At 47.2% G+C, this 16,241-nt stretch overlaps 1 protein-coding gene across 8 annotated transcripts in view; it reads right to left on the bottom strand.

Annotated features, from left to right (window-relative positions):
* Positions 1 to 2,794, bottom strand: part of LOC110521838 (DENN domain-containing protein 1B) — a 180,282-nt gene extending 177,488 nt beyond the window's left edge. For all 8 annotated transcript variants that reach the window (XM_036969293.1, XM_036969294.1, XM_036969298.1 and 5 more), the window contains exons 1-2: positions 2,349 to 2,794; positions 1,622 to 1,686 (exon numbers count right to left, since the gene is read on the bottom strand). In XM_036969293.1, the coding sequence (XP_036825188.1) occupies positions 1,622 to 1,686; positions 2,349 to 2,365 (82 nt within the window). In that variant the 5' untranslated portion in view covers positions 2,366 to 2,794. The remainder of the gene's footprint in view (positions 1 to 1,621; positions 1,687 to 2,348) is intronic.
* Between the last annotated feature and the right edge of the window lie 13,447 nt (positions 2,795 to 16,241).

The raw sequence follows: 16,241 nt of genomic DNA, 5'->3' as shown, positions 1-16,241 counted from the left end.
AATCCATCAATCTGAATTTAATAATATCTTAAAAACAAGACAATCTATTTCATTCATAAGCAACAGCGTAAAAGAAACGTATCATTCCACACATCCCCATAGACTAGAACCCAGGGCAATTTTAAAGGAAAGGGGAAATCAATAAAAATTTGAAGTTTGGTCGATTCCCTGTTTTGATATCCGAAACCCATTTTTCTAAAACAACAACCTGTCAAAATCACAAGATTCCACTTGCAATAAATATATCTCTCTGGATCTCCTGTGAGCCTAACAACCTCTCCTAATGCATAGCCATTCATCCACATCATAACCCACTTCCTGTACCCTACAACTCTCCTGTCCAATGAGGAGGTAGTATTCGGCTGTAGCAGCACACTTATCCAATGAGGTATAAGCTTTTGGTTGTTCCATGGGAGCTGAGGGGAGTGTAATGTAGATGTGAGCTCCTGAGAGTCTGGCTCCGGATACGAGTCTGACCCTGGATCTGTTATTTCAGTACAGGCCCAAGGTTTATGAGTTTGGTTTTAAATCTAATATCTTCGTTAGGTCCAAGGATAAGTTTCCCTTTATTCTGGTCAGCTCAGCAGCTGCACCACTGAACCATCCACAGAACACCTCTTTAATGTCAGGACTGAGAGGGAAAACGAGAGAGCTGGTATAATAAGTACAACTGTTTTTACCTGATATTCGACTTAAGGGTGGACATTGGATATCAATGTGAAATATAGGTTGTTTTGTTTCCCATGGGCTACTCAGAAAAGTTAGAACCGTTCTTTATTGGCCAGAATCATTCCCTGGTTATTCTAAGCACTTTGTGTTTTCTGTTCGACTGGTGGAATGTTTGACAATCACAAATATAAAGAACAGCTGATGCTGGCTGCTCATGGCCTGGACTGGACCCAAAACAGTCTATGTTGGGAGTCGATGCTGGAACCTGGGTTGTTGTGGTTAAAAAAATGTTAAAATGATCTATTTGGTGAGTCACAAGAAAATGAAAAGGGGTAGATCTGGATCACAATGCAACAACTTTCATAAAACAACTACTCCCTTAACATCCCTCATCCCCTGTGAGAGAAGGTGAAATAAGACTCCAAACACTGGAATCTATGCTCCCAACTAAGTGTGAGTTTCTTAGTCAACATTCCAACCTTTAACCTATCCTTAGATCTTCAACTGATGTCAGTCTGTTAACTGTTGTAAGCCTGTTATATAGGTGAAACAGTCTGGTAGTCTTGGGCCATGCCTAATTACACCACAGACTTACCTACTCACCACCTCCACTGTAGCCTAGGGCTTACTGTACCAACGTGGACTACCAACGTGGACTCTGACTTATGCCATGTCTGGTGAGAATGCAACTCTCACTAATGTCTGTTATCTGTAATCTAAGAGTTTCCTAGTATTTAACCTAAATAGGCATGCTATTCACAGCTTTTATAAAGGCAAACGTTTCTGTTTCTAAAGTGTCTTGGTAGTATTGTCTGGCAGTGTACGTATGATACTAACTAGGCAGAGGGGAAAAAACATGATATTCAGATCTGTCCATTTCTCCCTCTCCATCCAGGGCAAATCAATAAGGATTTGTGTTGTAACACAAACATGCTCACGTTATCTTACAAACCTTCATTTTCAGATGTTGGGCATGCAATCTGTAGTACCAAATCAAACGTCCTTTCCGGAATCTCGCTGTAAAAAAAAACGAGATTATGACTTTAGCTAGGGGCAAAATAAACGTATGTGTACAAACATAATTTATGGTATGCAACAATTGCTAACTAGCTACATCAACAATATATGCAACATAGCTAACTATAAATCGTAGCAATAAATCGTTATGAACCAGTTCATATAAAGGAATCATCTGTCGAGTTCGCTCTGTGAGCTGGCCAGACATCAAAGCAATTGGATTCTCGCGTGATTAATTTGATGGCCGAGAAATAACATGATGATAGCTAGCGGTAGCTGACATTCGTGGTGAAATGCCTTGTACCTAAAAGTCTGTATTGATACCAGATGGTATTGTTTACTTTAGGACCGTTAAATACTAGAATATCGGTGAGCTTTGTCCTAGGCTAACAGGCTACTTAATTTAGCAACGTGATGAAGATGTATGGCTAGCCGTTAGCAGGCTTGCTAATTGGTCAGCTAGCGCGAGACAGCATTAGACTGACCCAAATGCTAGCGCATGCCAGACAGCCAGCTAAATCATTCCATTATTAACTATATATATATATATATATATATCTCAAATTACGCCATACGTTGTTCTACAATTCACACACTTTTAATAACGATCCGTAAAACAGTGTTATGTATAATCTATATAAGTAAATAAACTCGCCTCTTACTTTATTCTGCTGTCCATGGTTTACAACATCGCGACAGATCGCGCCACCAGCTTTACTGTTCGAGACCAAGCTTGCGTTCTGAAGCAGCGTGAGATCCGTAACTTGTTCAACCTTTCTATCTGTTCCCTGCCGATAGTACAGGCACGCTTCAAAGATGTATGGTATCTAGTATTGATGTGTCTTCCTTGTTCCTGATCTGTGCAGCTGACCGTTTCAGTGCCACAGTATTGCTCATCGCTAGATGGGATGCAGTTTATGTCAAATATACGTCAAAAGTTGATTTATTTTAGCCTACCCTTTTCCTAACCTTGACCTAATTATCCTAACCTGTGACATTGATTATCGTAACCTGGTGTGTGAATTCTCCTAACCTACAAAAAGTACATTCTTGTCAATTCTGACATGAACTGTGTCTAGTCTAGGCAAAATCCACGGTATTGCCACAACAAATAACACCAGGAAGTGGCTGTCAAAAATGTAGTGACGTCACCTCGTTTGATAAACCCTTTGTAGTGTCTCCCCCAAATCCTCAGAACAGGAGTGGTTTCATCATGTCTCCCTCCTTGATTAAATCTGATCTCCCTATTATGTTGTTTCATAGTAAATGTTTAGTAATTGAGTTTTATGTTTTGTTGTTATTACACAAGTGGAATAGGGACTGCTTCTCCACAAGTAAGAGCAGTGATGTGTAATATGTGTAATGCATCCTAGGATGTAGCATCCTAGGTTGTTCTTGTCTGTTATTCACCTTCACTCGACTGCCTGGATCTGATGTCATTAACAACAAACATGATCAGAGCCTTTTTATTGTTATAAAATGCTTCTCTTGATGCAGAGGATTTTCCTGTGTGTATTATTTGGGCATTTATGCATGCATTCCACATTTACTGCGGCAAATAGGCTATAATTCACACACAACTCTTAGTAGCCCAGCCTAAGATGCTTACTCATTATATGAAGTATTGGGAGGGAGCCCCTGTGTAAGCTCATATTTGTCCCTTGGTAAATTGAAACCAGTGTGTGTGTGTGTGTGTGTGTGTGTGTGTGTGTGTGTGTCTCCTAGCCCTCTTGAGAGTAGACCTGGCTGGGAGCCAGTTTCCTGCAGGCAGACTGAAGGTAATTAAGTGGCAGCAGAATGGGACATGCTGTTGCAGGTTTCTCCTATGATATGATAATGGAAGGATCCTGCTGGTGCTGTCTCAACCTTCACAAAAGCATTACCTATATGCACAATACGCACAGGGCTGGAGTCAGGAGGGAATAGCCTACTGTGGATTAAATACACCACTTTATGTGGTTCAACATTTATTTTATTTCTGTGTGTGTGTGTGTGTGTAATAGGGATGGTTTGCTAAATCATGCTTGTGTGATGAGTAACATTGCCTGAGAGCTGAAGACTATAGGCTTTAGCTCATCAGGCAGGCATATATTTTTGTGGCATGCAGATGACCCAGTCAGTCACATACACAGGGTTGGTTCACAGTATATTTTATTTCAATGTACAGTTTATAAGGGAAGCATACACAGTGCAGTAGCGGTTCCACTGAACATTATTTGAGGCAAAAAAATAAAAACGTAGTAGGATAAACCCTATTAAAACAGGACAGTTGTAAGGGTATATAATGACAGTGACGTCAATTGGAAATGTAAAACACTCTTGCATACCAAAGATAAGATCAAAATAAAATAACACCAGAAGTCTGGAGTTCCGGTTCCAGTGGCATGCATTGAAACACGTGATCTTTTCATGGCTGTCTTTTGCAAATTACTATGAATTAGCAGACTTATTTTGTAAAACTTGTCAATACTAAACATCATATTAAGGTGTGGGACACTCATTGTGTGACAAGAATTTGTCTATCTACAATTCAACTGTGGAAACATGGCATCTCTCAACAGAAAGAGCTGGCCGCTACTACTGTATACAGAGATTGTTTGTGAGGAGATTACATCTGCCTTTAACTTAAGGGTATATGCTGATCCTCTTCCCTGCATAGGTCAGACTCCGGATTCCAGCTTGACTTCAAAGCTGTGGATCTGTACAATCATACACCGAGATCCGTTCCGTAATGTTAATCAGTGGCATGGGACCCAGCTTCTCCTGCTTCAACAGTTCATAGAAAAGATTGCCCATGAAGGCAGTTGGGTTACCCACTTCCACACCAGTTTCAAGTCCTGTGACCTGCACATTGAATTTACGGGAATGATTTTTGAGTGATTCTGTCTTCTCTTTTAGGAGTTTGATTATCCCTTCGAGCCTACCTTGCCGTTTCCAGGTTATAAAATTGCACCGCTGTTGCATTGGCTGTCCTCTCCAAACGTTCCACTTCGGTTGAATAGGTCTCCACTTCAGCACTGAGCACTGCCAATGATTCATTTACAGGTTTTAATTGTAAGTCTGAGTGCCGAACTGCTAAAACAAAGGGAGACCTACAATGAGGTGAGATCCCAGCTGCGCAAGCTAAACCAGAGATGCATCTTCATCCACCCAGCAAAAGTCCTCTTGACCTTCCAAAACACAACGCACACATTTTCCACTGTCAAGGAAGCTCAAGAAGTCTTTGAGAAGCACAACAAACCCAACTAACAAGGGGACAAGCCGACAGATGGAACCCCATGACTGGTGCATTATCCAGGTGTGCTATCCATTCACAATCATGGAGCCCAGCCTATGGTTATGATGCTTCCCTCAGCATGAAGGTGGCTCGTTGATTGATGGAGTCAGTTTTATTGGGGCAGCATGCACTTTTGTCCAAATCGTTGTTGCTTTCCACCTAGAGAGGAAGTCTTCCTTGTGTAGTGTATATACTAGAGGTCGACCGATTAATCGGAAAGGCCGATTAATTAGGGCCAATTTCAAGTTTTCATAACAATCGGAAATCTGTATTTCTGGACACCGATTTGGCAGATAAAAAAATATATCTATATTTTTAAAATCTTTATTTAACAAGGCAAGACAGTTAAGAACACATTCTTATTTTCAATGACGGCCTAGGAACGGTGGGTTAACTGCCTTATTCAGGGGCAGAACGACATATTTTTACCTTGTCAGCTCAAGGATTCAATCTTGCAACCTTACAGTTAACTAGTCCAACGCTCTAACCACCTGCCTCTCATTGCACTCCACGAGGAGCCTGCCTGTTACGCGAATGAAGTAAGCCAAGGTAAGTTGCTAACTAGCATTAAACTTATCTTATAAAAAACAATCAATAATCACTAGTTAACTACACATGATTGATGATATTACTAGTTTATCTAGCGTGTCCTGCGTTGCATATAATCAATGTGGTGCGTATCGTTGCTCCAATGTGTACCTAACCATAAACATCAATGCCTTTCTTAAAATCAATACACAGAAGTAAATACACTGCTCAAAAAATAAAGAGAACACTTAAACAGCACAATGTAACTCCAAGTCAATCACACTTCTGTGAAATCAAACTTTCCACTTCGGAAGCAACACTGATTGACAATACATTTCACATGCTGTTGTGCAAATGGAATAGACAACAGGTGGAAATTATAGGCAATTAGCAAGACACCCCCAATAAAGGAGTGGTTCTGCAGGTGGTGACCACAGACCACTTCTCAGTTCCTATGCTTCCTGGCTGATGTTTTGGTCACTTTTGAATGCTGGCGGTGCTTTCACTCTAGTGGTAGCCACACAAGTGGCTCAGGTAGTGCAGCTCATCCAGGATGGCACGTCAATGCGAGCTGTGGCAAGAAGGTTTGCTGTGTCTGTCAGCGTAGTGTCCAGAGCATGGAGGCGCTACCAGGAGACAGGCCAGTACATCAGGAGACGTGGAGGAGGCCGTAGGAGGGCAACAACCCAGCAGCAGGACCGCTACCTCCGCCTTTGTGCAAGGAGGAGCAGGAGGAGCACTGCCAGAGCCCTGCAAAATGACCTCCAGCAGGCCACAAATGTGCATGTGTCTGCTCAAACGGTCAGAAACAGACTCCATGAGAGTGGTATGAGGGCCCGACGTCCACAGGTGGGGGTTGCGCTTACAGCCCAACACCGTGCAGGACGTTTGGCATTTGCCAGAGAACACCAAGATTGGCAAATTCTCCACTGGCGCCCTGTGCTCTTGAGTCTGGAGACGCCGTGGAGAACGTTCTGCTGCCTGCAACATCCTCCAGCATGACCGGTTTGGCGGTGGGTCAGTCATGGTGTGGGGTGGCATTTCTTTGGGGGGCCGCACAGCCCTCCATGTGCTCGCCAGAGGTAGCCTGACTGCCATTAGGTACCGAGATGAGACCCTCAGACCCCTTGTGTGTCACGTTCTGACCTCTATTTCTGTTGTTTTGTATTTATTTAGTATGGTCAGGGCGTGAGTTGGGTGGGCAGTCTATGTTTGTTTTTCTATGTTTTGGGGCATTTCTATGTTTTCGGCCTAGTATGGTTCTCAATCAGAGGCAGGTGTCATTAGTTGTCTCTGATTGAGAATCATACTTAGGTAGCCTGGGTTTCACTGTGTGTTTGTGGGTGATTGTTCCTGTCACTGTGTTTGTCGTCACAGGATAGGACTGTTTTGCGTTCTCACATTTCTTGTTTTCGTTAGTTTGTTCATGTGTAGTGATTTATTAAAATATGAATAACCACCACGCTGCGCTTTGGTCCGCTTCTCCTCCTCCTACAGACGAACGCCCTTACAGAATCACCCACCTACCAAGGACCAAGCGGCGTGGTAAACAGAGGCAGCAGCAACAGCAGCAGCAGGAGAAGCGACTGGTGCAGCAGGAGCAACAGCAGCAGCAGCAAAAGCAGCAGCAGGAGGAGCAACAGCAGCAGCAGCAAAATCAGCAGTGGGAGAGGCTCCACTACTTGGAGAGATGGACTTGGGAGGAGATTCTAGACGGGAAAGGACCCTGGGCAGAGCCAGGAGAATATTGCCGCCCCAAGGCCGAGCTGGAGGCAGCAAAAGCAGAGAGGCGGCATTATGAGGAACTAGCACGGCAGAGCGGATGGAAGCCCGAGAGTCACCCCCAAAAATTTCTTGGGGGGGGGCACAGGGGGAGTGTGGCAGAGTCAGGAGTCAGACCTGAGCCAACTCCCCCCGTTTATCGTGAGGAGCCAAGGAGGAGCTCAGAACCAGAGCTGGTGTTGGAGGTGAGCGAAGCAGAGACTGTGAAGGAGTTAATGGGGAAATTGGAGGAGAGTGATATGAGGGACTTGCTGGTTTGGTGCATGAGGCACGACATTCGCCCGACGGAGCGTGTCAGGGATTTAATGGCACCGGGGTCAGCTCTCCATACTCATCCTGAGGTGCGTGCGAGGGGTCTGGTGAAGACTGTGCCAGCCTCACGCACCAGGCCTCCTGTGCATCTCCCTAGCCTTGCACATCCTGTGCCATCTCAGCACTACAGTGCTCCTAGCAGTGCTAACTGTGGCGGGCGTGGTGCTGGTCAGGCACCGTGTTATGCAGTTGTGCGCACGGTGTCCCCAGTACGCGTGCTTAGCCCGGTGCGCTACATCCCAGCTCCCCACATCTGCCGGGCTAGGGTGAAGATCCAGCCAGGGCGGTTGGTGCCAGCCCTGCTCTCAAGATCTCCAGTACGCCTTCACGGCCCGGTCTATCCGTCACCACCTCCACGCACCAGCCCTCCGGTGGCAGCCCCCCGTACCAGGCTGTCTCTCCGGCCCATCCTTACAGGGGCTTCCTCCTCTCCAGCGCTGCCGGAGCCTCCCACCTGTCCGGCGCCTCTGCCGGAGCCTCTCGCCTGTCCGGCGCCGCTGCCGGAGCCTCCCGCCTGTCCGGCGCCTCTGCCGGAGCCTCCCGCCTGTCCGGCGCCTCTGCCGGAGCCTCCCGCCTGTCCGGCGCCGCTGCCGGAGCCTCCCGCCTGTCCGGCGCCTCTGCCGGAGCCTCCCGCCTGTCCGGCGCCGCTGCCGGAGCCTCCCGCCTGTCCGGCGCCTCTGCCGGAGCCTCCCGCCTGTCCGGCGCCGCTGCCGGAGCCTCCCGCCTGTCCGGCGCCGCTGCCGGAGCCTCCCGCCTGTCCGGTGCCGCTGCCGGAGTCTCCCGCCTCTCCGGCGCTACCAGGGCCTTCCTCTTCTCCAGCGTTGCCGGAGCTTCCCGTCTGCCCAGCGCCAGCTGAGCTTCCCGTCTGCCCAGCGGCGCCAGCGCCGTCCGTCTGCCCAGCGCCGCCAGCGCCGCCCGTCTGCCCAGCGCCGCCAGCGCCGCCCGTCTGCCCAGAGCCGCCAGCGCCGCCCGTCTGCCCGGAGCCGCCAGCGCCGCCCGTCTGCCAGGAGCCGCCAGTGCCGCCAGTCAGCCAGGGGCTGCCAGTGCCGCCCGTCAGCCAGGGGCCGCCAGTGCCGCCAGTCAGCCAGGGGCCGCCAGTGCCGCCCGTCAGCCAGGGGCCGCCAGTGCCGCCAGTCAGCCAGGGGCCGCCAGTGCCGCCAGTCAGCCAGGGGCCGCCAGTGCCGCCAGTCAGCCAGGGGCCGCCAGTGCCGCCAGTCAGCCAGGGGCCGCCAGTGCCGCCAGTCAGCCAGGGGCCGCCAGTGCCGCCAGTAAGCCAGGGGCCGCCAGTAAGCCAGGGGCCGCCAGTGCCGCTAGTCAGCCAGGGGCCGCCAGTAAGCCAGGGGCCGCCAGTGCCGTCAGTCAGCCAGGGGCCGCCCGAGCAGCTGCCCCTCTGTCCAGAGCAGCTGTCGCCCCTCTGTCCCGAGCTGCTGCCGCCCCTCTGTCCCGAGCAGCTGTCCCTCTGTCCCGAGCAGCTGTCCCTCTGTCCCGAGCAGCTGTCCCTCTGTCCCGAGCAGCTGCCGCCCCTCTGTCCCGAGCAGCTGCCGCCCCTCTGTCCCGAGCAGCTGCCGCCCCTCTGTCCCGAGCAGCTATCGCCCCTCTGTCCCGAGCAGCTATCGCCCCTCTGTCCCGAGCAGCTATCGCCCCTCTGTCCCGAGCTGCTATCGCCCCTCTGTCCCGAGCTGCTATCGCCCCTCTGTCCCGAGCAGCTGCCCCTCTGTCCCGAGCAGTTGTCCCTCTGTCCCGAGCAGCTGTTTCACCTCTGTCCCGAGCTGCCCCTCTGTCCCGAGCAGCCCCTCTGTCCAGTGGGGTCATTGAGAGGGGTGGCCATGGTGAGTAAGCCAGGGAGGCGGACAATAAGGCGGACTAAGACAATGGTGAAGAGCCGCCACCGCGGACAGACGCCCACCCAGACCCTCCCCTATAGGTCAAGGTTTTGCGGCCGGAGTCCGCACCTTTGGGGGGGGGGTACTGTCACGTTCTGACCTCTATTTCTGTTGTTTTGTATTTATTTAGTATGGTCAGGGCGTGAGTTGGGTGGGCAGTCTATGTTTGTTTTTCTATGTTTTGGGGCATTTCTATGTTTTCGGCCTAGTATGGTTCTCAATCAGAGGCAGGTGTCATTAGTTGTCTCTGATTGAGAATCATACTTAGGTAGCCTGGGTTTCACTGTGTGTTTGTGGGTGATTGTTCCTGTCACTGTGTTTGTCGTCACAGGATAGGACTGTTTTGCGTTCTCACATTTCTTGTTTTCGTTAGTTTGTTCATGTGTAGTGATTTATTAAAATATGAATAACCACCACGCTGCGCTTTGGTCCGCTTCTCCTCCTCCTACAGACGAACGCCCTTACATTGTGAGACCATATGCTGGTGCGGTTGGCCCTGGGTTCCTCCTAATGCAAGACAATGCTAGACCTCATGTGGCTGGAGTGTGTCAGCAGTTCCTGCAAGAGGAAGGCATTGATGCTATGGACTGGGCCGCCCGTTCCCCAGACCTGAATCCCATTGAGCACATCTGGGACATCATGTCTCGTTCCATCCACCAACAGACTGTCCAGGAGTTGGCGGATGCTTTAGTCCAGGTCTGGGAGGAGATCCCTCAGGAGACCATCCGCCACCTCATCAGGAGCATGCCCGGGCGTTGTAGGGAGGTCATACAGGCACATGGAGGCCACACACACTACTGAGCCTCATTTTGACTTGTTTTAAGGACATTACATCAAAGTTGGATCAGCCTGTAGTGTGGTTTTCCACTTTAATTTTGAGTGTGACTCCAAATCCAGACCTCCATGGGTTGATACATTTGATTTCCATTGATAATTTTTGTGTGATTTTGTTGTCAGCACATTCAACTATGTAAAGAAAAAAGTGTTTAATAAGAATATTTCATTCATTCAGATCTAGTATGTGTTATTAGTATGTGTTATTTTAGTGTTCCCTTTATTTTTTTAGCAGTGTATTTTTAAACCTGCATATTTAGCTAAAAGAAATCCAGGTTAGCAGGCAATATTAACCAGGTGAAATTGTGTCACTTCTCTTACGTTCATTGCACGCAGAGTCAGTGTATTTGCAACAGTTTGGGCCGCCTAATTTGCCAGAATTTTACGTTATTATGACATAACATTGAAGGTTGTGCAATGTAACAGCAATATTTAGACTTATGGATGCCACCTGTTAGATAAAATACGGAACGGTCCGTATTTCACTGAAAGAATAAACGTCTTGTTTTCGAGATGATAGTTACCGCATTCGACCATATTAATGACATACGGCTCGTATTTCTGTGTGTTATCATGTTATAACTAAGTCTATGTTTTGATAGAGCAGTCTGACTGAGCGATGGTAGGCACCAGCAGGCTCGTAAGCATTCATTCAAACAGCACTTTCGTGCATTTGCCAGCAGCTGTTTATGACTTCAAGCCTATCATCTCCCGAGATGAGGATGGTGTAACCGATGTGAAATGGCTAACTAGTTAGCGCGGTGCGCGCTAATATTGTTTCAAACGTCACTCGCTCTGAGACTTGGAGTGGTTGTTCCCCTTGCTCTGCATGGGTAACGCTGCTTCGAGTGTGGCTGTTGTCGATGTGTTCCTGGTTCGAGCCCAGGTAGGGGCTAGGAGAGGGATGGAAGCTATACTGTTACACTGGCAATACTAAAGTGCCTATAAGAACATCCAATAGTCAAAGGTTAATGAAATACAAATAGTATAGAGAAATAATCCTATAATTCCTATAATAACTACAACCTAGATAGGCAGGCTAGGATAGATATAGGTCTGTAGCAATTTGGGTCTAGAGTGTCTCCCTCTTTGAAGAGGGGGATGACCGCGGCAGCTTACCAATCTTTAGGGAATCTCAGACGATACGAAAGAGAGGTTGAACAGGCTACGAATAGGGGTTGCAACAATTTCAGCAGATCATTTTAAAAAGAGAGGGTCCAGATTGTCTAGCCCGGCTGATTTGTTGGGGTCCCGGTTTTGCAGTTCTAAGAACATCAGCTATCTGGATTTGGGTGAAGGAGAAATGGGGGATGCTTGGGCGAGTTGCTGTGGGGAGTGCAGGGCTGTTGACCGGGGTAGGAGTAGCCAGGTGGAAAGCATGGCCAGCCGTAGGAAAAAGCTTGAAATTCTCAGTTAGTGTATAGTGAATTTATCAGTGGTGACAGGGTTTCCTAGCCTCAGTGCAGTGGGCAGCTGGGAGGACGTGCTCTTATTCTCCATGGACGTTTACAGTGTCCTAGAACATTTTTGAGTTTGCGCTACAGGATGCAAATTTCTGCTTGAAAAAGCTAGCCTTAGCTTTCCTAACTGCCTGTGTATATTTGTTCCTAATGTCCCTGAAAAGTTGCATATCACGGGGGCTATTCGATGCTAATGCAGAACGCTACAGGCTGATTTTGTGCTGATCGAGGGCAGTCAGGTCTGGAGAGAACCAAGGGCTCTATCTGTTCCTGGTTTAAAAAAATGAAAGGGGCATGCTTATTTAAGATGGTGAGGAAGGCACTTTTAAAGAATAACCAGGCATCCTCTACTGACGGGATGAGGTCAATATCCTTCCAGGTTAGGAAGGCCTGCTCGATTAGGAAGGCCTGCTCGCAGAAGTGTTTTAGGGAACGTTTGATAGTGATGAGGGGTAGTCGTTTGACCGCAGACCCGTTACGGATGCAGGCAATGAGGCAGTGATCACTGAGATCTTGGTTGAAAACAGCAGAGTTATATCTGGAGGGTAAATTGGTCAGGATGATATCTATGAGGGTGCCCGTGTTTACGGATTTGGGGTTGTACCTGGTGGGTTCTTTGATAATTTGTGAGAGATTAAGGGCATCAAGCATAGTTTGAGGATGGCCAGTTTAGATCACCTAGCAGCACAAGCTCTGAAGATAGATGGGAGGAAATCAGTTCACATATGGTGTCCAGGGCACAGCTGGGGGCAGAGGGTGGTCTCTAGCAAGTGGCAACGGTGAGAGACTTGTTTCTGGAAAGGTGGATTTTTAAAAGTAGAAGCTCAAATTGTTTGGGTACAGACCTGGATTGTAAGACAAAACTCTGCAGGCTATCTCTGCAGTAGATTGCAACACGCCCCCTTTGGCAGTTCTATCTTGTTGGAAAATGTTATATTTAGGGATGGAAATTTCAGGGGTTTTGGTGGTCTTCCTGAACCAGGATTCAGACAGGGCTAGGACATCCGGGTTGGCTGAGTGTGCTAGGGCAGGGAATAAAACAAACTTAGGGAGGAGGTTTCTAATGTTAACATGCATGAAACCGCTTTTGCGGTTACAGAAGTCAACAAATGATAGCGACTGGGGCATTGGAGTGGAGCTAGGCACTGCAGGGCCTGGATTAACCTCCACATCACCAGAGGAACAGAGGAGGAGTAGGGTAAGGGTACGGCTAAAGGCTAAAATAACTGGTCGTCTAGTACGTTCAGAACAGAGAGTAAGGGGAGCAGATTTCTGGGCACGGTAGAATAGTTTCAAGGTATAATGTATAGACAAAGGTATGGTAGGATGTGGATACAGTGAGGGTAAACCTGTGCATAGAGTGACGATGAAAGAGAATTTGTCCCTAGAAATATAATTTAAACCAGGTGATGTCACTGCATGTTTGGTAGGTGGAACTAAAGTGTTAATTAAATAAGGTGTATTGAGCAGGGCTAGAGGCTCTACAGTGAAATAAGGCAATAAATAGTTACCAAAACAGCAATGGACAAGGCATATTGACGTTAGCGAGAGGCATGCATAGCCGAGTGATCATAGGAGTCCAGTGAGTGGCTTCAGGCAGCTTGCAGACCGAGGATAGCAAGCTAGCAGAAGGGCCTTGGAGGGACGTCGCGACGGAAGGAAGTCTGTTGTGGCCACCTCGTGCTGTTACGTCGGCAGATAGATCAGCAAGGCTCCGTGTGGTAAACCAGGACAATTGGCAAAATAGGTATAGTGGCCAAAGAATTTATCTGTTGGGCCTCTTAAGCTAACAGTCCGATGTGCTCTGGACAGCTAGCAGGCCGCGGCTAGCATGCTAGCGGATGGGATATCAGATGGACCTCTTTGATTAGGTGTAGATGGGCCTAGCAAGGAAAGCTCCAGGCTAATTGGTTCTTGCTTCGGGACAGTGACGTTAGCCAGGAGTGGCCACTCGAATAGCAGCTAGCTAGCTGCGATGATCCAGGGGAAGAAATAAAAAGGTTCAGAGCTTGCGGTAGGATTCCGGAGATGTGGAGAAAAATAAGGCCGATTTGCTCGGGTTTGAGTCGAGCTGTGCAAACTGTCGAGAGCTGTCTGTGCTAGAGGTGGCTGATGACCGCTAGCACTGGCTAGCTGACTACTAGCTAGTAGCTAGTTAGCTGGCTAGCTTCTGTTGGGGTTCCGGTTCAGACGACGGATCAGCAGTATGATGGGTATAGTGGCCAAAGAATTTGTCTGATGGGCTTCTTAAGCTAACAGTCCGATGTACTTTAGGCAGCTAGTGGGCCGTGGCTAACTAGTAGCCTGTTAGCTGGTAGCCAGTTAGCTAGCTAGCTGTTGATGAGTTGATGAGTTCTTAAGTATAAAAATAGCAGATCCGTACCACATTGGGTGAGGCGGTTGCAGGAGAGTATATTCAGTCCGTGATATTAAAATATTAAATATATGTACAAAAAACAACAACAAAAAAAACAAGGAAAAACAATGTTTCCAAGGGACAGGAAGGGATAGGACAAAAACACACGTCCGACTGCTATGCCATCTTGGAAACACTCCAAGTGTTCAGAAAAACTAGAAGTAGCAGGCAAGGTGATCCCATCTCACCTCTGCTATTTTTATTGTCTTTTGAGCCCCAAAATAGCCATCTATGGAAACTGTGTAATTCAGAAAAAAACGTTGCGCGATTTTTAACAGAATGTTCGAAAAAGGAGGGGGTAGACTGAAGAGATATTAACCGGCTGTAACGGTTGTCAAATAAAACAGTCCTGTCTAGTACAGAGACAGAGACAGAAAACAACTACCCACCTCTCAAGGGCGAAAACAGGCTGCCTAAGTATGGTTCTCAATCAGAGACAATGATTGACAGCTGCCTCTGATTGGGAACCAAACCAGGCCAAACACATAGAAATACAAACATCCCAACTCACGCCCTGACCAACCTAAAATAGAGACATAAAAAAGGAACTAAGGTCAGGACGTGACAGTACCCCCCCAGGCGCACTGGCGGTCTCGAGCACCGAGCCTGCACTACCTGTCCTGGCTGGATACCCCCTGTAGCCCGGCAAGTGCGGCGGGATGGAACAGACTGCACTGGGCTGTGCTGGCGAACGGGGGACACCGTGCGTAGGGCTGGTGCCATATAACCCGGGACGAGGAGACGCACTGGAGACCAAATGCGCTGAGCCGGCCTCATTCCTCAACCACTCCACAAATGTCTTGTTAACAAACCATAATTTTGGCAAGTCAGTTAGGACATCTACCTTGTGCATGACACAAGGTTTTTCCAACAATTGTTTACAGTCAGATTATTGCACATATAATTCACTGTATCACAATTCCAGTGGGTCAGACATTTACATACACTAAGTTGACTGTGCCTTTAAACAGCTTGGAAAATTCCAGAAAATGATGTCATGGCTTTAGAAGCTTCTGATAGACTAATTGACATAATTTGCGTCAATTGGAGGTGTACCTGTGGATGTATTTCAAGGCCAACCTTCAAACTCAGTGCCTCTTTGCTTGACATCATGTGAAAATCTAAAGAAATCAGCCAAGACCTCAGAAAAAAATTATAGACCTCCACAAGTCTGGTTCATCCTTGGTTACTATTTCCAAACGCCTGAAGGTATCACGTTCATCTGTCCAAACAATAGTACCCATACACACTATGGGATCACACAGCCGTAATACCGCTCATGAAGGAGACGCATTCTGTCCCCTAGAGATGAATGTGCTTTGGTGTGAAAAATGCAAATCAAACCTTGTGAAGATACTGGAGGAAACAGGTACAAAATTATCTATATAATTTGAAATGGATAATGTAGGTGTACTCCCCCCCACCCCAATAAACAAAGAATGAAACAAATAAAATGTTGGTAAAATATAAATTAATAATGCCAACAGTAAAGGAAGATGTCATGTCAGATTCTATCATTTCAAAGCAAGACTTGTCTTCAGATAGCTCGGCATGCTTTTATTGTTGGTGCAGAGAAATGATGAAGTTATAACATTCTCAAATTACTGTGGCTGCTGTGTAGTGGGTATTCATGTGTAGCATATGTACAGTGCCTTCACAAAGTATTCACACCAGTCGACTTATTCCACATTTTGTTGTGTTACAGCCTGAATTTCTTAAATTGAGATTATGTAACACAATACACTGTTAAAATAGAAAGCCTCAAAACACAGTCATTGTGTAGTAAAACCAGGAAAAGTAGTACACCTATGCTGAGATCTGGTGTTTCAGTTCATGTGAAAGGCAGCATCAAAACACAAAAATAATGTTTTGGCAGACTGTGTCTCGCTTACAATCAAATGGTTTTGAATTGAAAATGGTTTATAGCATAAATATTGATCGATGATGATTTTCAGTCAATATTTTGATTAACATTTTAAAGAAGAATGTAATACTTCCCCAAGGGTAGGCTTTGGCAATAATTATAAACTACAGTTGCCAGGCCCATTGTGAGATTAGAAATA

The sequence above is a fragment of the Oncorhynchus mykiss genome, chromosome 30, assembly GCF_013265735.2.
Source record: "Oncorhynchus mykiss isolate Arlee chromosome 30, USDA_OmykA_1.1, whole genome shotgun sequence".
NCBI lineage: Eukaryota > Metazoa > Chordata > Actinopteri > Salmoniformes > Salmonidae > Oncorhynchus > Oncorhynchus mykiss.
This window is presented reverse-complemented; position numbering and strand designations above follow the sequence as displayed.